The sequence below is a fragment of the Geotrypetes seraphini genome, chromosome 2 (assembly GCF_902459505.1).
Source record: "Geotrypetes seraphini chromosome 2, aGeoSer1.1, whole genome shotgun sequence".
NCBI classification, from domain to species: Eukaryota; Metazoa; Chordata; class Amphibia; order Gymnophiona; family Dermophiidae; genus Geotrypetes; species Geotrypetes seraphini.
The window spans coordinates 232,869,704-232,891,471 of NC_047085.1; the positions used below are offsets into that span (position 1 = coordinate 232,869,704).

General features: G+C 40.6%; 1 protein-coding gene across 3 annotated transcripts in view; it reads right to left on the bottom strand.

Moving 5' to 3' along the window:
- The window catches only part of LOC117355978 (putative RNA-binding protein Luc7-like 2), a 258,392-nt gene that overhangs the window by 235,185 nt on the left and 1,439 nt on the right, over window positions 1-21,768 (bottom strand). The window contains exons 2-3 of one of the 3 annotated variants that reach the window (XM_033935183.1): window positions 19,966-20,066; window positions 365-435 (exon numbers count right to left, since the gene is read on the bottom strand). The exons of 1 other annotated variant lie outside the window; for it this stretch is intronic. In XM_033935183.1, coding sequence (XP_033791074.1) covers window positions 365-422 — 58 coding nt within the window. In that variant the 5' untranslated portion in view covers window positions 423-435; window positions 19,966-20,066. The remainder of the gene's footprint in view (window positions 1-364; window positions 436-19,965; window positions 20,067-21,768) is intronic. One more of the 3 variants, XM_033935182.1, reaches the window with a different exon arrangement.

A 21,768-nucleotide genomic window follows, 5' to 3' on the forward strand; every position in this document is an offset into this window, starting at 1 on the left:
TAGGCTACAATTACTGCAGAGCTTCCAGTTATTGGTCATAACTATTCAAATTGCTAACAATTTATTATTTTCAAGTTAATTTTTTTTAAACTCTAAATTATAAATGCATACAAAATATATGTATTTATATATATATATATAGATCACAAATTGAACGTTCTTCAGAGCACTTCAACAATAGGTTTTCTAACAATTGTTCTCACAGTGGGTCGTCCTGATTTAGAATGTAAAATCTGGATCCGCTTAAGTCAGGCCTGCTGCTGTAGTGACTTCTTGGCCCATTCCTTTTCTTTTTTTTTTTTAAACACATAACTGCGTTTGTTCCACATTCATTAACACATCTGAAAAGTTAATTATAACTCACGGCTCGGCGAATGCGGGGCCTTTCTGATACTCCCTTGCAGACTGAAGTAGGCAGGCATAGATACATTGAACCTTTATAAATAAAACAAGGGGGCCAGATTGTTCAGTTTGTATAGAATACATAGATTCTGCCAGCAATTTCAACACAGCATCTAGAAGTACGTTTGATCAGCAAGATTCTTTTATACAAAAATAAAAATGTAACAAAATAAAGATTGGTTTCCAACAACTGTTATCTGTAGTGCAAAAAGGATGCTGTTTCAGAGAGCCTTGAACAGATAGCAAAGCTTAGAAGGATACGGGTTGGGAATCAAAAATTCTCCTCAGCAAAAATGTTAATATGCTGAAATTTAAACAGACAACAGGCCAAAGGGAGGATTTTTTATATAGCCAACGGCAGCCAAGAGAGTTGTCACAGGGCTTGACTCACTAGGGTTTTAACACTGTCTCTAAAGGAAAAATGCTTGGTCAATAGACTCTATAATTTATTTATTGGGATTTATTAACCACCTTTTCATGAAGAGAGTCACCCAAAATGACAGTAAATAGTAATCTGGCACTCAAGTATTTAAACGAGCAAATCCACAGCTCACACTGTCTTAATGCTGTTATGTAACAAGAAAGATCATTCATCTACATAAAGATTTAATCTGAATTTATGAGCTTTCTGACAACCTAGTGCTCTTCAAGGGAAAGAAGACATCTCCACAATAAGCCCTCAGTCCAGACATACCATAATAAAGAGAATGGCAAAATACCAAACCAGGAAAGCACCTAGAATTCAGATCAACTTCTGACCTCTAATGTATATCCACATGAACGTGGGTAAGTTACTTTATTCACCCTGTGCCTCACTTTATCTAGTTATAATTGGTAATACATTAAAAAAGGGGGACATTTAGCAGTAACAGACCAGATTCAGCAGGCATTAACAGAAGAAAACAATGCATTTCAACATCTAAATGGAAAATAGAAGGTTTAAGTTCCTTTTTAAAAAAAAATTGCACTCATGGCAGCAAGAATTCTTAAAAAAAAACCAACAAAAAAGACCCACCACAAACCAGACTACCCTATAGGCATATTAACATCAGCCTGGGTAATCACCTGAATACTCATTGCCAAAAAGGCATTCAAATGTCCCAAGCATCACCTACAACTACTACATATGTACTTCTAATATCATGACAATTCAGATGTAATCCTTAGCAACTCAAAGAAATGTACAAACTACTCCCTAAAATACTTCTAATGTCCTGACATTCCATTTGTAATCTGCCTTGAGCCGCAAGGTAATGGCAGAATAGAAATCCCTAATGTAATGTAATGTAAAAACCATTTACCAATGTGTACTACCGCATCAACTTGTGTTATTTTATTCCAGGTCCAATTTTATACAATGGGACCTACGGTAATTAATAACACCACACACTAGCAGCAGCACATGTTAGTAGCTAGCTAATTGTTCTCTCCCAATTAAGGTATCAAAGATAGTATTATCTTTTGTGGCTAAAGGGCTCCTTTTACTAAGGTCAGTCATGCTAAATGCTAAGAAGTGCACTGGAATAAAACAGGCATGCTAAATTGTTAGCACACCTTTGTAAAAGAAGCCCTAAGACCCTTCTGTTTAGGGGTGGCTGTATAAAACCTCCACATCACAAAGGGCTAGATTCACCAAGCAAACCAATCATGTACTGATCCTCCTGCACTATTCGCTAACCTCTCCTGAGATCTGCTTCAAATCCGTGCATGCAAATGAAGAGAAACGCATGCAAAGTGGACGCGATTCATCAACCAAAATTTTAAAACCGACTGGGCTGGCCGATCAACTCAAGAAGCGACTGCTAGGGACCAGTCAAAAATATCTTTCATACTCTCCAGCTCCATAGAAGCCCTGCTCTCTGCCCCGATCTGTATCCTGCCTGCTCGCCCCAAATGCCACCCTGTTCTGCCCCAATCTGTCTCCTGTCTGCTCACTCCGAATGCCGCCCTGCTCTGCCCTGCTAGCCCATGGTTTTAACCTGCGGGTTTAAAGCAGGTTAAAACCACAGGCTCGCTGGGATACAAAAGTTCAAACAAAAAAAAAATTAAAAACTCACAGCTCACAGGGGTCTTGACGCATGCGCAGACCATCTACAGATGGTCTGCGCATGATCGCACAGTAGCGATCCGTGTAGGCCAGATGAGGGCGTTCCTCCGAGCACCCTCATTTGAATGTTTTCAAGTTGTGAATTCGTTGGGCAAGATAGGATCGGCCACGGATCGCCCAGGAAAAACGGGTTAGTGAATCTAGCCCAAAGGATGGTAGGATCCTATTTAGATGGAATGTGCTATGTAAGTGAAAATTAGCAGAAAAATGTACTCATGTATACTGTGCAATATCTGAAAGCACACACAACAGCTAAGTAATAATTTTATATAAGTTATGTCACATTCCTTAAAACTGCAAATTCTTTGAACTTTTGAGAATAGCTCCAATGTTCCAAGATAAATGGTGAACTGAGGAGGCATGTGACGTTATTTACCAGTCAGTCAAAGCAATTCTAGGCAATAAAAGTGTGAAGTAGTAATTTGTTACCCAACATGACTATTTAAAAGGTTTAGAGAAATTGCAAAAAAATAAAAGGATAATTTAATTGGACACCACTGGTTATTATGGTTCTGAAATATTGCACAAGTAGAACTTCCTCTTATCAAGTTGACTAGCACAGGGCGGCACAGTAAATGTACTGAAGCCCGCAGGGATTGAATGGGCTCGGTGCATTTGCCATGCGGAACTCGCTACTGTGCCTTGATAAAAGAGGACCTGTCAGTAAATTTAGTGCAGTCAATACTGTATTCTAAAAGAATGAATTGCAGCTATAATTGCTCATCCAGCAACTAATCATTAAAGATATTTTTCAACAGGCAACATTTTTTTTTCAATCCATGCTTTCGTTAGCCTTTACATTTTTTTTTTTTTAACTTATGTTAGCCTTTATTTTAAAAGCAATATAGCACTCTCTCACTCATGAAACAAATCTTTGGTTTACTACAACTTTCAGTGTTTTAATGCTAACACATCTTTTAAGAATCCTGTGAAATGTCAAACCATAAGATATTTGAGATAAACACTGTATTTAAAAAATCACAGATTTTCAAGAAGCTTCAACAGGAAATTTATATTTTCCAGAAATTTTAGATGCAAGCTAAAATTCTTGAACACCTAGGGCTCCTTTTACTAAGCTGCGCTAGCAGTTTTAGCATGCACTAAATTGCCGCATGCACTAGACGGTAACGCCACCATTGAGCTGGTGTTTTTGGCGCATAGCGCGGGGTTAGCGGGCACTAAAAATGCTAACGCACCTTAGTAAAAGGAGCCCCTAGAGTATTCTGTTTATGTTCAAAGTCTACCACTGCTCCTTCCAGACCAGGCCCCAGAAACCCTCCCCCTATTCACCTCCCCATCATAAGAACATAAGAATATCGTTACAGGGTCAGACCAATGGTCCATCAAGCCCAGTAGCTCAGTCTCACAGTGGCCAATCAAGGTCACTAGTACCTGGCCAAAACCCAAGGAGTAGCAACATTCCATGCTACCAATCCAGGGCAAGCTACTCCTCGTTACAACCCTGGGACAAGACTACTGGTACTTTTTTATGGGCTCAAATCTCCAACATATCTCCTTGACACAGCAGCCACTACTGTCTCTAGGTATGAGAAGCCACTGTTCCTCTACCTGGCAGTAAGTACTAAATTCCAAAGTCTAGTAATCTGGATTTTGCAGGTTACCATTCTGAATGGACTTGACTATTGTAAAGCTTTCATGGTTACTGTGGGAGGCCCCCAATCTAATACGTTGCAAGTGCAAAAAGCTGCTACTTGGTCATTGACAGCTGTAGGGAAAATGTCCATCACCTCTCACTTGATCATTACATTGGATTCCATTTGTATGCAGGACCCAATATAAGGTTTGTCTCTTGTTTAAGCTGCCTCAGCCTAAATACTTTTAAGCATTTTTAGTTTAATGTATTTCCCCCCTCATGATTTATGCATTGTGAGATTTGCCCTTCTGTTCTATCAATAAGAAAAGCCATACTGGCAACTATATGAGTTTCTGTCATTTTCTGTTGACTGTCTTATTTTCTGAACTTGCTACCAGCTAAATTTAGGCCTATAAAATGATTACTGAGGCATTCATCAATCCTCATTGGCTTCCAATCCAGGAAAGAATACAATTTAAATTCTACTGTATACTATTTAAAACTATAAATGGAAACAGCCCAACCTACCTAAACGACCGCCTCATCCAAACCACCTCTACCAGGCATAGAAAAACACACACCCCATTCACTTACCCCCCAATCAAAGAAGTAAAACGGAAAAAATTATACAACGGACTACTGGCCACTCAGGCAGCGAAGATAGACAACCAAGTCTCCAACCTATTGACAACATCCCCAGACTACAAGATGTTCAGAAAGGAAATAAAAACTATACTCTTCAAGAAATCCCTTAATAAAGCTTAATACCATGATAAAGCTTAACCCCCCTCTTACCATCCCCTCCCTAACCCCAGATCCTACTTTTCCCTCTCTTGGAAACCTTCTCTGATCTAACGTTGTAACCCTTCTTCCATAACTCTTTTTGTAATCCGCTTTGAACCGAAAGGTAATGGCGGAATAGAAATCTGTAATGTAATGTAATTCAGGGAAAAAGTAAGATGCATTTCTTTATGCACCCTTTTAATAGATAAGTGAAGCAGGTGTACACTGTTCTGTTTGTATCAATGTTTGATATACAGTACTCCTCTTTAGGACAGCTCTTAGCTATATTGGTAGATAATAAAAATGTAATGGAAAAAAAATGAGAATCAGACTTCTGGGTTTTATTTCCATACCTAAATACTCCTTCCTAAAAGTATAAATACTTAGGAAAATAGAATTGAGACTGGATAATAAAGATTTTGACTTAACTGTATGAAAAAAATCAGTAGCAATGTGAGTATCGCATCAGAATAGACTATTACGGTCTATGCCTAAAATTAGTGACATGAATTTGATATAGGTAAAAAAATTAAGACCTTGCGGATTTATTGCAATAGTTCTTTGAATTTTAAATCTCAAATAGGTATGGTGGTCAAGGGCTGCTTTTTTCATCTGTGGTTTATTAAACAACCAAGACCATTTCTGAATGAATCTAATTTGGTATAGATTGTGCATGCTTTTAATTAAATTATTGCAATTCCTTGTACAATAGATTAAGTATTGTTTAGCAAGATTGCAACTAGTGGGGCCATTGACAACTTATTGTAATGATTAGACGTCTTTATACATTGAAAGTATAACTATAATTATGGGAGGGGGTGGTATATAGTTATAATAATATAGGTTGAATCAATATCTATGAATATAGCACATGTATGTTATTTTTTTGATTGCAATATTTGTGAAAAGGGTGGGTGGGGGAGGGAGATAATTTATGTATTTAAGATGATAATAGAAAGAATTTCAAGTGATGTGTATGATTCAATTAATGTAATATTGTGTACTTGATGGAAGATGAAAAATGAATAAAGAATTGGAAAAAAAAACAACAAAAAAAAAAATTGCAACTAGTGCAAGGAAAAATTATGTTCTTACCTGTTAATTTTCTTTCTCTTAGACACAGCAGATGAATCCAGAGACCAATGGGATAGCCCACATCTACCAGCAGGCGGAGATAGAGAAAATGATTAACAGGTGGTCCTATTGGCTGGCACTCCTCCTGTTTATCCAGTATAGCTCCTTGCCCAAGCATAGCATGTAAAAAACTTATTTTCCATAACAAATCTCAAAATGCAATAATACAGAAAACAACCTGCCATAATAACAAACTGCAAAAGTTGCAAAAGAAAAAAACCGAGAGACAATATCCAGAAAGGGTGGGGCTCTGGATTCATCTGCAGCGTCTAAGGGAAAGAAAATTAACAGGTAAGAACATAATTTTTCCTTCCCTAGCAACAGCAGCAAATGAATCCAGAGACCAATGGGATGTAGCAAAGCAATCCTCAATCTGGGTGGGAAGCAAACGCCGCCTCCGCAACAACCGAAGCACAAAACACCCCTACCGCATGCGCCCCCACATCCAAGCAGAAATGCGGAGAGAAAGCACTCTTGGAAGACCAATTAGCCGCGAGACAAATCTCCTCCAAGGAAAAAATCTCTGGGCCGAGCCCAAGAAGTAGCCATCGCTCCGGCGGAATGGTCATGAAGTTCTTTCGCCAACCGCTTCCCTGCCAGCAAGCAAGCATAAAGAATGTCCTCCTGGTCCCATCGAGCGATGGAGGCTTCGGACATCGCCATACGTTTGAGGCGTCCCTTGAAGAATACAAAAAGGAGATATAAACAACTAAAAGTTGTTAGAAACCGAGCTCGCGGAGAACGCTACGTATGTACCAAAAAATGCAGTGAATAAAAGCACTGCTCCCAATTTCTCCTCCCAGGAAGAAGGAAGGAAAAGTGAGCATGACATAAAAGAAAAGATGACACCCCCTAGAAAGAAATAGTGGTACCATCCGAACTGATACCCCATATTTTGGAAATCAGAAATAGGAATCCCCGTTAAACAAGGCTTGCAACATAGAAAACTGCAGAGCTGAAGCCATGGCCACAAGAAACCCATGTTCAACGGCACAGCCCTTTAGAGTCCCAAAAGACAAGGATGAAATGAAGCCTTCGGTAAACTGAGCAGAAGTACGTGAAGATTGTACTCCAAACCGGGCTTTCTAAGAGGCGCATGAATATACCGCACTCTGTTTAGGAACTGAACTACATGAAGCTGAGAAGTAAGCGAAGAGCAATATACCTAGCCCTCGTAACAAGCCAAGGAAGGCACTAGAAGCTGAAGGGAATTGAACGCTAAGCCCTCGGCAATACACCTGTGCCAAAAAGGAACTCTGGAGTGGTTCAAACGTTAAGAAGCACCCAAGAAAGGAAAAACCTCCAAAAGGAAGCAAAAGCCACAGGAGAAGAAGTCCGTAGCACCTGGATAAGAGAAGAAACAACCTGCTTCGCATAATCCTTACATGTCAGCCAAGATTTTTCAAAAAACTAGGTCGTAATACTAAAGTAGTACAAATATCCATGTTGATCGGACCCTAGGCGAGCAAAGCCGGAGATGCCAGGAAACTTCTTAGTCCGGCTGTCGAAATACTCATCAAATCCGCATAGTAAGGATGGCGCCGCCAATCCAGAGATTCTACAAATACTGTGCCCGGAAAGCGAGCTCGAGATGGCAAATCCAAGCCATCATCAGCCAGCGGAAAACACTGAAAAAGAGAAGGCAGAGGCAAGAAAGGAGTCATGCAGCTACCCCTTCCAACTCCCACTCCCTGGGCCCGCTGAAGAAGCTAGGAAGCTTAGAATTGAGAGACGAGGCCATGAGGTCTAGGTCAAGGAGATTTCACGTCCATAAAAAGAGCTAGAACGCCTGAGCCACAAATCTCAATATCCAGGATGCAGAAGATTACACTATTACTAACATGCACACTTTCCAGAGCGTACACAGCGCTGTACACTGTAACATACAAGAAATGGGCCATGCTCAAATTCCGCGGAGAGAAAGTCTATCCAAACTCTTATCCTGATCCATAAAAGGATCTGCCAACAGAAGACAAAGATGAGAGTCCACCCATTGAAGCAGAACAACTTCACCTGCCAACTGAGTACAACACCTACTGCCCAAGCTGTAGAGAAATACCCCCATCCTAATACTGACCAAAAGGACCTTCAGCGGCAATCCGGAAGAATGATCTGAAGCTCCAGAAAGGTAGCTTGACCCTGCTCAAGAGTAAAAGAATGAACAAGTACTGAGTCGCCTCTGAAGACCAGACTCATGGAGCTGAGGATGGAAGCCACCGAGCCCCCCAACCCGACAGTCCGGGATGGTCGGTGGTCATGAGCTAGTCCAGCAAAGACCAAGGCATGCCTTGAAAAGAGAAATCGCGCTGAGCCACCAAATCATACAGAGCGATGCAGGAGGAGCATACCAAATAATTGGAGCCCTGAGATACCGGGAACCACCGGAACAAAAGTGACTGCTGTAGCGTAAGAAGGGGAAAGCAAACTGAAGTTCCCAGTGGAGTCAGCAATATGGATCCCAGAAACTGTACAGAATCCCATACTCTTGGTCATGGTAAGCGAAGAAGAATACCAATCTGAGACCGAGACCCCACGCCCAAGTCTCCGGAAAGAAACACATGTCTCTCCTATAGGAATAAAAACATTACCCACATTACTAAGACTCCCAAACAGAACCTGAAGTTCAACCGACAGTAAAAAACCAGACATACTCACAAGCTTGTTGTTAGGGCCAGTTGAAGCCAGTTAAAGCTGGTTGATCAGCAGTAACCGAGCAGAATGCAGCAACTGTGGTCTCTCTTTTTTTTTTTTTCACAGAGAAGGGAAAGAAAAAAAAAAATTGAGACCCAGTCAGACCCTCTAGCAATGGAGGGAGGGTGAGGCAGGGACCTGGGGGGGCCCAGGTGTAACCCCTAAAGCCGGCACCGTTCAGCCAGACACCCCTGTCTCACTGAAGAGAAAATCTCAACAGGAGAAATAGCATTGCCAGCTCACTGAAGAGAAACCTCAACAGGAGAAAATAAAGTTCCAGTCACAGCCAGAATTCAGGAGCTAGTTGAATAGCGACCTTTTCCTGCTGGGAGATAGAGAATACTGGATAAACAGGAGGCGTGCCAGCCAATAGGACCACCTGTTAATCAGTTTCTCTATCTCCGCCTGCTGGTAGATGTAGGCTATCCCATTGGATTCATCTGCTGCTGTTGCTAGGGAAAACACTGATAACTGGGGGGGGAAGACTATGAAACACCTATATTAGTTAATTTGCTGTGGTTGCAGGACGAATTACTTTAAAAATTTTATGTTTGGTATTTAAAGCTTTGAAGTGAAATGACCAAGGCTCCTTTTACTAAGGTGCGCTAGTGGTTTTAGCATGCGCTATAATGCCACGCGCACTAGATGCTAACGCCTCCATAGAGCTTGCGTTAGTATTTTTTGTTTAATGTGTGCTAAAAACGCTAGCGCACCTTAGTAAAAGGAGCCCCAAGAGTATTTGTCAGATAAATTGAGTATTCTGTGTTCAACTCATAAGAACTTGCTTCGATTACTATCATTGGATAAAGTGAGATTGATTGGAACACGGAAAAGAGCATTCTGTTATGCTGGACCTAACTTCTAGAATAAGCTGCCAATTGAACTGCAATTGATGGAAAGTTACTTGGGTTTTCGTAAGCTATTAAAATGTGGCTTTTTACTGAAAGCTTTTGTATTGTGGAATGAACATTATAACATGGATAGTAAGGAGAGTTAGAATACTATGGGTAACAGCTATTTATTGAGGTCTTTTATATAGTTAATGAGTGGCTTTCATAATGAGGGTTGCAATTAGATCATTATTATATTGGGGCGGGTCCTATGGATGTGATGGTATAATTAGTATAATAATTGTTGTGGCACAATGAGATGTTAATATGTAACTTGTTATGAGCTGCTTTTAGAATTGTAAATCGCACTTCGGTTTTGAGTGGTATATTAAATATTCAAATCAAATTCTTATGACTTGTTTAAAAGCAAGTAGCTGGCAAAGAATACAACGAAATTCAATTTTACAAAAACAAGTACAGTGGTACCTCGGTTTAAGAGTGCACCGGTTTGCGAGTGTTTTGCAAGACGAGCAAAACATTCGCAAAATCGGCACCTCGGAAACCGAGCGCGCTTCGATTTGCGAGCACCCCCCCTGCGAACCGGCACCCTCCCCCCCCCCCCCCCCCGTGATCCGGCACCCCCCCGCCGCGACCTGAGGTCCCCCCAACCCACCCGAACCCTCTTCTTACTTTTCTGTAGCCTCCGCAGCAGTACCGGCATCAGCATGTCCTGTGCGTGGTGCCGGTGCTTGAAGATGTGCTTCCTGTGCTGGGCCTGAGAGTTCACGTCGGAGCAACGGTTTGATCGTTGTGTTTTAGAGCATATTTATCCAATTGATACCCAAACACTCCTAAGACTCCTGATGCAGGCCGGGTGGCCGAAACATGATCATGTCGAGTCATTGAGTTACTTTGGATGAATGAGTTATTTTGGATGAATAAAGACATTTGGATTTATCAGATGAGTTGAAAGACACTTTTTGTGCACCATTCTGATTGGACATTTCCACTTTTGCTCTTGCTTGTTTGATTTTTGTAGATTTGTTTCCCCTGTTTTAGTGTGCCGACTTTGAAAGCCACCAAACAAGAAGCAACAAACCGCTATGTTAAATCAGTAAGTAAACGGCGAAGGAACAATAAGCCACAGTGGTTCTCTGCGGAGATTTTGGACCTTATCAAGGAGAAGAAAAAAGCATTCATCTCTTACAAACAATCAGGGAAACAGGACTCTAGGGAAGTCTATCTGGCCAAGTCAAAAGCTGTCAAAACAGCAGTTAGGGAGGCCAAATTCCGCATGGAGGAGTCTCTAGCGAAGAACATCCAGAAAGGAGATAAATCCTTCTTCAGGTATATCAGTGATAGAAATAAGAACTCAGGCGGGATAGTACGTCTTAGGAAACCAGACGGAGACTATGTAGAAGCGGACTCGGAAAAAGCCCAACTGTTAAATGAATACTTCTGCTCAGTCTTCACCCGCGAGGCACCAGGACTTGGCCCTCAGCTACAGACAAGGGTTAACGCAGATGACCCGTTTAGTAATTTCGAGTTTACACCCAACGGTGTCTACTGCGAGCTGTCAAAGCTTAAGGTTAACAAGGCAATGGGGCCTGACAACCTACACCCCAGGGTGCTCAGGGAGTTGTGTGATGTCTTGGCGGAACTGCTATCCGCGCTCTTCAATCTCTCCCTTAGTACGTGTAACGTCCCGTTGGACTGGAAGACGGCTAACGTCATTCCACTCCACAAGAAAGGCTCCAAGATGGAGACAGCAAACTACAGACCGGTGAGTCTCACATCAATAGTGTGCAAACTAATGGAAACTCTAATCAAACGCCAATTGGATACGATCCTGAACGAGGAGAATCTACGGGATCCCCGTCAACATGGATTTACTAAGGGAAGATCCTGCCAATCCAACCTGATCAGCTTCTTTGACTGGGTGACGAGGAAGCTGGATGTTGGGGAGTCCCTGGACATCGTGTACCTGGACTTCAGTAAAGCATTCGATAGCGTACCACACCGCAGGTTGCTGAGCAAAATTAGTTCTATAGGATTGGGTGGCACATTGACGAAATGGGTTGGGAACTGGCTTGGAGGTAGGCTTCAGAGGGTAGTGGTGAACGGCACTCCCTTCGAAATGATGGAGGTAATCAGTGGAGTGCTGCAGGGCTTGGTCCTGGGCCCGATCCTATTCAACATCTTTATAAGAGACTTGGCAGAAGGGCTGCGAGGTAAAATAACATTATTCACCGATGACGCCAAACTAAGCAATGTAGTGGGCAAAAGCACAACAGACATAAATTCAATGTCCGACAACATGATGCACGACCTGCTCCTACTGGAGCGCTGGTCTAGGTCCTGGCAACTCAGCTTCAATGCCAAAAAATGCAAAGTCATGCATCTGGGCAGCCAAAATCCATGCAAGACTTACACCCTTAATGGCGAGATCCTAACAAGAACTGAAGCAGAACGAGACTTAGGGGTGATTGTCAGTGAGAACATGAAGACTGCCAATCAAGTGGAGCAAGCTTCATCCAAGGCAAGGCAAATCATAGGTTGCATACGCAGGAGTTTCGTCAGCCGTAAGCCTGAAGTCATTATGCCATTGTATAGATCCATGGTGAGGCCCCACCTGGAATACTGTGTGCAATTCTGGAGGCCACATTACCGTAAGGATGTGCTGAGACTGGAGTCGGTCCAGAGAATGGCCACCCGGATGGTCTCGGAACTCAAGGATCTCCCATACGAGGAACGGCTGGATAAGTTGCAGCTGTACTCACTTGAGGAACGCAGAGAGAGGGGTGACATGATCAAGACATTCAAGTATCTCACGGGCCGCATCGAGGTGGAAGAAGATATCTTTTTTTTCAAGGGTCCCGCGGCAACAAGGGAGCATCTGTGGAAAATCAGGGGCGGGAAACTGCACGGGGACACCAGGAAATTCTTTTTCACTGAAAGGGTGATTGATCGCTGAAATAGTCTTCCACTTCAGGTTATTGATGCCAGCAGCGTGCCTGATTTTAAGGCCAAATGGGATAGACACGTGGGATCTATTCACAGAGAAAGGTAGGGGAAGGTCATTGGGGTGGGCAGACTAGATGGGCCGTGGCCCTTATCTGCCATCTATTTCTATGTTTCTATGACCACGAAGCCCCGCTCTAACGGCCTCACCTCTCCCAGGACTGTCACAACATCCAGCCACGATCCCCCCAGGCCTTTGTCACTCTAATGGCCTCACCTCCCACAAAGCCCCCCAGACAGCCACAGCACCCGCTCACCTGCCAGTCTCGCGCTCCCAGCCAGGCCTCTGAGCACTGGCGCTCCAGGCAATCAGCGGATGCCTTGTTCTTGGCCACTCTGCAGCACTAGGTGGGCGCAGCCAATGGCGAGGAGGGTCTTCGCCGCTGTCACGCCAACCCACCGCCAAGCCAGCCATTAGGCATCATCCTTGTGAGGGGAGGGGAAGTCTGTTGTCTTTTCGATGCTACCCTGCTTCACCCGCTAGACCACTAGGTAAGCTGTATAGAGGTCCAGGAGGCAGGTGGTAGGTAGGGGTGGGTCAGAGCCGGCCCTAAAAGTTATTCGCATTTTTCAACATTTGCGGGCTGGCTCTGCCCCTAACCTCCATGAATATTGAGGGGGAAGTGTATTACCAAGTCAGAGATCTAGATATGAACAAGGATTCATTCATAGTACCTCAACTTCAATCTACTACGCATGTATCTTTCTTTTAATGGAAACAGATTACACAAATCTTTTTTTTTTTTTTTTTTTACTAAGGACCACTTCAGATTAGTACAGGCCTTAGTAGTTATTAGGCGTGATCACTGTAAAGTACTTTTGGTTGTCCTTGATGAAAAGTAAAGCCATCATTTACTAGAAGTACAAAACTGCAGCTAGAATTACTGAACATAAGAATTGCCGCTGCTGGGTCAGAACAGTGGTCCATCGTGCTCAGCAGTCCGCTGACGCGGCAGCACTCTGGTCAAATACCAGCACCCTGAGACTAGCCCTATCAGCATATGTTCTTGTTCAGCAGGAACTTGTCTAACTTTGTCTTGAATCCCTGGAGGGTGCTTTCCCCTATAACAGCCTCCGGAAGAGCGTTCCAGCTTTCTACCACTCTCTGGGTGAAGAACTTCCTTACGTTTGTATGGAATCTTTCCCCTTTCAACTTTAGAGAGTGCCCTCTCATTCTCCCTACCTTGGAGAGGGTGAACAACCTGTCTTTATCTACTAAGTCTATCCCCTTCAGTACCTTGAATGTTTCGATCATGTCCCCTCTCAATCTCCTCTGTTCGAGGGAGAAGAGGCCCAGTTTCTCAGTGTACGGCAACTCCTCCAACCCTTTAACCATCTTAGTCGCTCTTCTCTGGACCCTTTCAAGTAGTACCGTGTCCTTCTTCATGTATGGCGACCAGTGCTGGACACAGTACTCCAGGTGAGGGCGCACCATGGCCCGGTACAGCAGCATGATAACCTTCTCCGATCTGTTCATGATCCTCTTCTTTATCATTCCTAGCATTCTGTTCGCCCTTTTCACCGCCGCCGCCGTACATTGCGCAGATGGCTTCATTGACTTGTCGTTCAAAACTCCTAAGTCCCTTTCCTGGGAGGTTTCCCAAATACCGCCCCGGACATCCTGTATTTGTGCATGAGATTTTTGTTACCGACATGCATCACTTTACACTTGTCCACATTGAACCTGCCATGTCAATGCCCATTCCTCAAGCCTGATTATGTCACGTTGCAGATATTCACAGATTATAAATTTTAGATCTAAAATGACATCATCTTCTGTGGACCTATACTGTTGCCTACAGGAGTTTGACCTAAGACTCTATTTGCTTTTTAAGGCCATAAAGTGAAAATGTGCTGTCTACTAAACGGACCATCTGGAGTGGTACAGGTCAGGTATACCACAAATTCACCAAGAAAAAGTGGCAAATAAAAAGTACAAATATGGAGTGTCACATTATTCTTGTTTAATTTAATACTCAATCCACTGGATACTCAATTCTTTAGTTATGAGTATTTAGCCTTAATCCCGAAGATGGGAATGTTGCAAAGGAAATGCACTTACTGCTGTTTGTAAAGGACGTAAAGGTCTATAACCGCAGCAATTCCATTTAAAAAAGTTTTTCAAATAAACAGCAGGATGACTTGACTAGGAAATATATGCTAAAGCAATCTTCCTTGGGAGCAAAATTGAAACATTTTTCCAACTGGTCACGGTGGCAAATAAATTTAAACAGGAAGGCATATATAAATATAAGAATTACCAAGAAAAAAATAATCAGCAAAGAATATTAAAGGAGATTAAAACTAACACTGAAAAGTGCCTTAAACTAACAGTTTGCAATCCTTTCACTTTCATATAGCATTGGAATTAGTAACTGTTGACTGGCCTCTTAAAATATCTTGAACAATTCAATATATGAACAAGAAAATGCCTTCATTTCCACAAAATAAATTTACAAAAAATGTAAAATGACTGTAAATTACTTGAGCCAATAAAGAAATTGGGCCTCACAGAAATACATTGTAAATACAGAGCTGCAATCACAGGCTCCAGAACCCAATTCCATAATTAAAACTTGGATGAACATTCAGACAAGAAGGAATGAATGAGATCCCTCCAAGTACACAAAGGAAGCATTTTTTAAAGAATTAGATCAATTATTCCTCCAACAGTAGCATAGTGATCAAAACCAGACAAGAATGGTTAAGGATAGGGTGAACTGAAACTTAAGGATAGGTGGTTGATAACTGCAGCCCAGCACAGATAGCTCACGAGTATAAGAAAAAACAAAAAGGATAGAACAGACATATGCAGATTATGTAAGGAAGAGCTAAAGACAATTTTTCATTTTGTAGCTAGCTTGTCTAATTCCAATCAGAGAAAATGTCTATATACAGAAAGGTACAAGTCTCATCTACTAGAAAATGTATTAAACATGACAACACTGCTGAACTGGAAAAGTACTGGAATTATGACCCAAAAAGAATTATGGAAAATGAAGAGATTATGCTAACCGGAACATTTCCATTTCAATCTCTAAAAAGTTTAATGGAAAGAAATCAGACAGTGGTGAAGAAGAAAAGCATGAGAGCCACATTAGAGGTTTCAGTGCCCAAGTGATTTTTCTATGCATCTACTGAGAGAGAAGGCTCTTGGGTATCACGACACACGGTAAGATACCAAGAGTGACATAAAGATATTTCTCTCCTAATATATTGAGTGCTACAACCTTGATTTAGGCATTTCCAAACATGCCTCAATAGGTTAATCATACATTCTGTATTACATCCTATGAACTCCAGAAGGATGTTCTCTCTTTGGTGAAAATTTGCACTAAATTTGAGACTGAGATCACATGTCATATAGGAGGTTTAGGAGTGAGGAATATTACTGTCATGGTATTTGCAAAACTAAAAATTTATATGGCCTCAGAAAGATCCGAGGGGGGGGGGGTCAAAATATTATATAGTCATGATAAACCTTCTCCTAGTTCTCTTATTTGCATACAGAACCCTGCATACCAGATTACATTCCTTCAATAATCATCAATTATTCAGTATAGGGTGATTTAACAGTCTCTGGGGACCTCCTATGAACAATCAAGGAGTCCACATGGGTATATCCACAGTTAATGTGCACCCTAGAGTGTTACAGTTACACGATGCATTCCAGGAACATCCTTGCATAGCCTTCACCAGGGGAAAGAATTTGTCAGATAGACTGGTGAAGGCAAGTGTTGCAAAATCCTCTTTGAATAGAGAAGCTATAGTAGGATATATGGTCTGTGGTCATTGCTCTTTATGTAACTTGACACTGGAAGGCAATACTTCCTTTAAAAAAAAAACCCCTCATGTGATTCTACATATATCGTATATGTTATTGAATGCACTTGCAATTTACTGTATGTGAGGAGCACAACCCGGGCAGTATGAACTCAGATGATGGAACCTTGGAGTTGTCTCAAGATCAAACGACAGAATACTCAATAGTAACCCATAGCAAGGAAATAGGCCATACTTTTGAGCATATGAACGGGTGTGTCATTAAACAAATTTCTCCCACTTTCCATTGTGACAGGAAATCATTTCTGTTATCTAGAGAACACTTTTGGATCTATACTTTAACTTCTTTTGCACCTCACAGTATGAATGATACTGTGGAATAGCTGACAGCTGGGTCATTTAGACATTAGGGGAGTATTAAGAGTAATGCCCTTTTAGCAGTTCATTGGAAAGGGGGCGGGTCCAGTAGATGGCCTCCTGACTATAAAAGAATGCTCGACTCTGGTCCTCCAAATGGCACAATATGGAGAAGCTAACATCTTATAATAGCGGGCTATGCCCCTAAGTTTGCCCCTGAAGGAGGACACAAAACAGAGTACTGTATAGGGCAATTAGCCAAGACACCCCCTTTCAAAGAAATTTTTGGACATTTGCAGACATTAAGATAAGTTTACGCTTACATTTATTTTTGAATTGTGATGGAAACTTTTTCTTATAAGGATTTATAAATGATGTTGTATTTTAACACTTTTGAACTCTTTATATTACTTTTGCACACAGCACTTTTGAATATGAAAATAAAATAAATCCAGGGTGATATGTGATGTTTGTGGGTAAACCCTGCAGTGCGCTCTAGGGTGCACATTAACTGTGGATATACAACTTGATTATTCAAAGGAGGTCCCCAGAGACTGATAAATCACCCTATATTGAATAACTGATTATTATTGAAGGAATGTAATCTGGTATGCAGGGTTCTGTGTGAAAACAAGATAACTAGGAGCAGGTTTTTCATGACTATGTGCAAAACTAAGCCATCTTGAGATACTGCCTTTAAGGAATGCCTTACAAATGGAGGCTCCATTTAAAGATGGTACATCTGGTCAACACCTGCCATCCATCAGAACACACATTTTGATTATGGAACATGTTACTGTCCGAGGTCCATGTTATAATCTATTACCTTTTACTCAATAAAATAGTTAACTCTTTTGAATTCAAGATGCTTTTGTTTGCAGTTTTAAGAAGATATGAAGAGTATAAAATAAGTGCAAGTTTTATGGAAAAGTGATCCTTACAAGTAAGAAACTTTATTTTCTAGCCAGTTTTATGCATTTATCTTGATTTTAATTTTGTTCCCAACATGAGCATGCTAACTGGTTTAATATGTATATGTGGTAAAGTTGTTATGAATGAACTTTCTCACCCAGAACAAGAAAGTGAATTAGTAACAACTTCTTCAATAAATAGAATTTTATAGTTTTCCCTACATCTTTACATTTCTCTGGATTAAGCATGCACATATGATTACCAGTAAGCCTCACTCAAATTGAGTCAATCTTAGATTAGTATATGCTGTACATTTACCATATATACTCAAATATAAGCTGAGATTTTGGGGCCAAAAAATGGTCCAAGAACGGGGGGTCTCAGCTTATATTCAGGTCAGTACCCACCCGCACCCCCTCCAGGACCTATTGCAAGCCTCCGCTGAGTATGTCATAAGACCTGATGGTCCAGCAGTGGGCTAGGACAGGAGGATCCCTCCCACCTCCTGTCCCAGCCGACTTCGGCAATTTTTACCTCCCTCCCACCTCCCCCATGTATCTTTCAATTTCCTTGGGGGGTCAAGCGGTGAATCTTCCTGCGCTTCTGCCTTATGGAGAGCTACTCTCTCAACGGCTGCCATGAGAACTCACGGCAGCCATTTAGAACAGCTCTGCACAGGGCAGAAGTGCAGGAAGATCGCTCCTGCCCTGGTTCACTGCTGGACCACCAGGGAATTGAAAAGTACGCAGTGGAGGCAGGAGGGAAGTAAAAGTTGTCAGAGTCAGCTGCAACAGGAGGGATCCCTCCTGTCCTGGACCACCAGGTCTTACGGCAGACCTGCAAGGCATCAGGAGGGAGGGTAGAGCCTGGCAGGGCAGGAAGCAAGGGTGGCTGGGTGCAGAGCCTGGCAGGGTAAGGTAAGGCACTTGAATATTAACCCCCCCCCCCAGTTTATTTTTGAGTCAACCTATTTTCCTCCTTTTTGGGGGGAAAGGTTACCCTGGTTTATATTTGGGTAGATTTATATTAAAGTATATACGGTATCTTTATGATGCCTCTGTACAATTTGAATTAGGATCAGCAAAGCAGCAAATCTGATTTAATAGTGCTAGTAGCTACAGCAAACTATGTGCTTTAAAGGCATAAGAACATGAAAAAAAAAAAAAATTTTAAGTGATATAATAGTTGATATTAGAGGTTAATATCTGACAGAAAACTAGATTAACAAAGAGGTAAACTGTCTTGACTGCACCAATTAATAGATTGGTTATATAGAGAGAGTTAAGAAGGTGAGGATCAGAACAAGAATCCAATACTCAGAACAACCAACTGAGTATTCAGAACTGGCCTTAATATTAAACCATAAAAAAAATAAAATAAGCCTGATTTATCAGAAGATTTCTCCAATTCAATGTCAACATGAAAAGCAAAAATCCTTTGATAAATATTAAGTTCAAGATCTTATAGCTGAAATTCTGCTGAACCTGGTGTGGTCCTCTTATCTACTTCTCTTACTAAATAATGCTCTTATTTAAAAAGGAGGATCATTTGTCATCTTCAAAAGACACATATACAACATCTCTTCTACATAATTCTTATGTTAATCCCATTAAAGAAAACATATTTAGCCTCTGCATATTGATGCTCCTGAACTTTAAGATAATTAATATTACAACAGGTATTGCATAAACTACCATTATAGTACAGAAAGTTAACTGCTGGATTCTTATAGCTTAAGTCCCCTTTTAAAAAAAACACTAATTTGAGCACAGGGCATTGAATAACTTACTCAGGATCATATAGATTTATTTATAATATGAACTAAATGCATGGGACCATATAAATGGTAACCTAAAGTATGATACAACTACAGTACATAATACTGCATGCTCTATGAATCAGCATCCCCTGCTACATTACCAGTTGCAGTGGGCTTTTCCTCTATTTTATGTGGGTATCATGCATTGATTGACAGTGGATTTATGCTGAAATACAACAGGAAGGACTTCACTTTTATTAAAGAACGGTAGTTTTTGATTTTATGCAGGATATCTGGCCCAAACCATGATATTAAACTAAGAGACAAAGAAAAAACAAGGATTACAGTTCTATGACAACACATGACAAGTACCGTAGATAAAGTCCAAGATGTATGGTCATACTACATAACAAAACAAACTACAGTATAGATGTGCAGTATTTTATACAGATTCAAACTGCACATTCAAGAATAAAGTATTTTATATAAAAACTGAACTATGAACTTTTTCTACAAGATTTTGAAATTTGGTGGAAAAAAAAAAAGATTAAGCAAAATCCCTGGCTTAAAGCAATTTGTTGCTATATCTTACCAGACCTTGTAACATGATAAACATGTATGTGCCAGCCAGATCTAGTAGCAATCAGTTGAAAAGCCTTCAAGTCTTACAGCACATTTTTAAATACAGTAAATCTGAAAAAAATTTACAGTACAAAAAATAGAAAAACATTACAGGTCAATTTTTTCTTAGAAATAAATCATACCAAGCTTTATCTAATAACTGAAAATTGTGTGGTAAAATCTCCAAAATTAATCTTAATTCACCATCTCCAAACTGGAGCATATATTGAGAACAGTTGTCAGTAGTCATCAACTATGCTTACTGCTCTAAAATTGACTTCTATGGCTATTACCTTGTCATTGATGACATAGAATAAATAATTCATTTGCTTCTCATCCCTACCCTAATTTGCTGTTCTTTCCCAAATATTGTCAATAGATAACTACAACTCAATGGTTAGGGCAGCAGCAGAGAACCAGGGAAGCCAGCTTCAAACTCTACTAATATTCCTTACGATCTTGGCCAAGACATTTAATCCTGTTAAGCCCTGCAGGAACAGGAAAATATTTACTTTATCTGAATATAACTTGGCTTGAGCTATTTCTGAAAAACACATGAACTTAATCAAAAATCTCCACAATGCATTAAGACAGCTTTGTGGGATGGTCAATTCTAACTCTGTGAAACAAGCTTCATATATTTGCCTATATTTTATAACCTGATCACTCAAACACAAGTTATTATTTGACTTCACTGAGAATTTACTGGAGCAAAAGCAAGCTTCTTTACCCACAGTGCATGAACTAAGACATAACAGGAATTAGAACTTCTAATCTGTAAATTAAAATAAATGGGAATTTTTTGACATTGTGTAAGCAATATCAATAATTTTGCCCTTTACCTTCCCTCTCTCTTCTGGTCATACACCTGATACTAAGAGACAAATGTCCGCTATTATGTATGGCAATTTTTTGCTGTGGAAGTTCCAAAAGTTTAGGTCCTTGAAGCATGTCAAAGTCCATTCAGATTTTTCATTTTGTTTTCAGTGTTTTTCTTTAGATTACAAGCAAAGTGTGCAAAAACCCAATGAAAATATTCTGCATCACTACTTGGACAACAGGAGTCAACGTCTTCCATCTTGACAGCACTCTTTCCCTCGATGCATCAGCCGTTTCTTCACCATAATGTATGTCTGTTTCAGACTTCAACAAGGGAACATAATGTGGCATGCCAAGTCTGACCAAAAAAAGTAGACTCATCTCTCCAGTAGTTTAATTGTAGACAACTTCTACAGCGTAACTTGCCATTCATCTCTCAATGGTGTCACAATGCATTTATATATATATATATATATTTTTTTTTTTACATAAAGAAATGAACATAATTGTGCTAGTTATCTGATACAGATGTTCCAGTAATATTTATTGGTCAAATCCCTTGGAACCTTAACTTTTAATAGCACTAATACCTGTATAAACATTTTAAAGAAACTGCAATTCTGTAAATTTACAATGATAAATATCCAACCATTACGGAAAAGAAAATGTTAATGCACAAATTTTAAAGAGGAATCGCAATCACTTCATGGTGAACATAATGTCCTCCTATCCCCTTCCTATTAATTTCCAGTATAGCTTGTGGTGCCAAGACAAATATAGGAAAAATAATTAATCTGACATAAATCTGACAGGTTTTGTTTAAATGGTAGATTTCACACTATTTTTAAATCGTGAAATCATTTTACTTATTAACAGTGTATGGTTTTCTTTCATTTCTGTTTTCCATGTATTACAAGAATGGATAGTATAGTTTCCTATGCATTCAGCAAAGTAA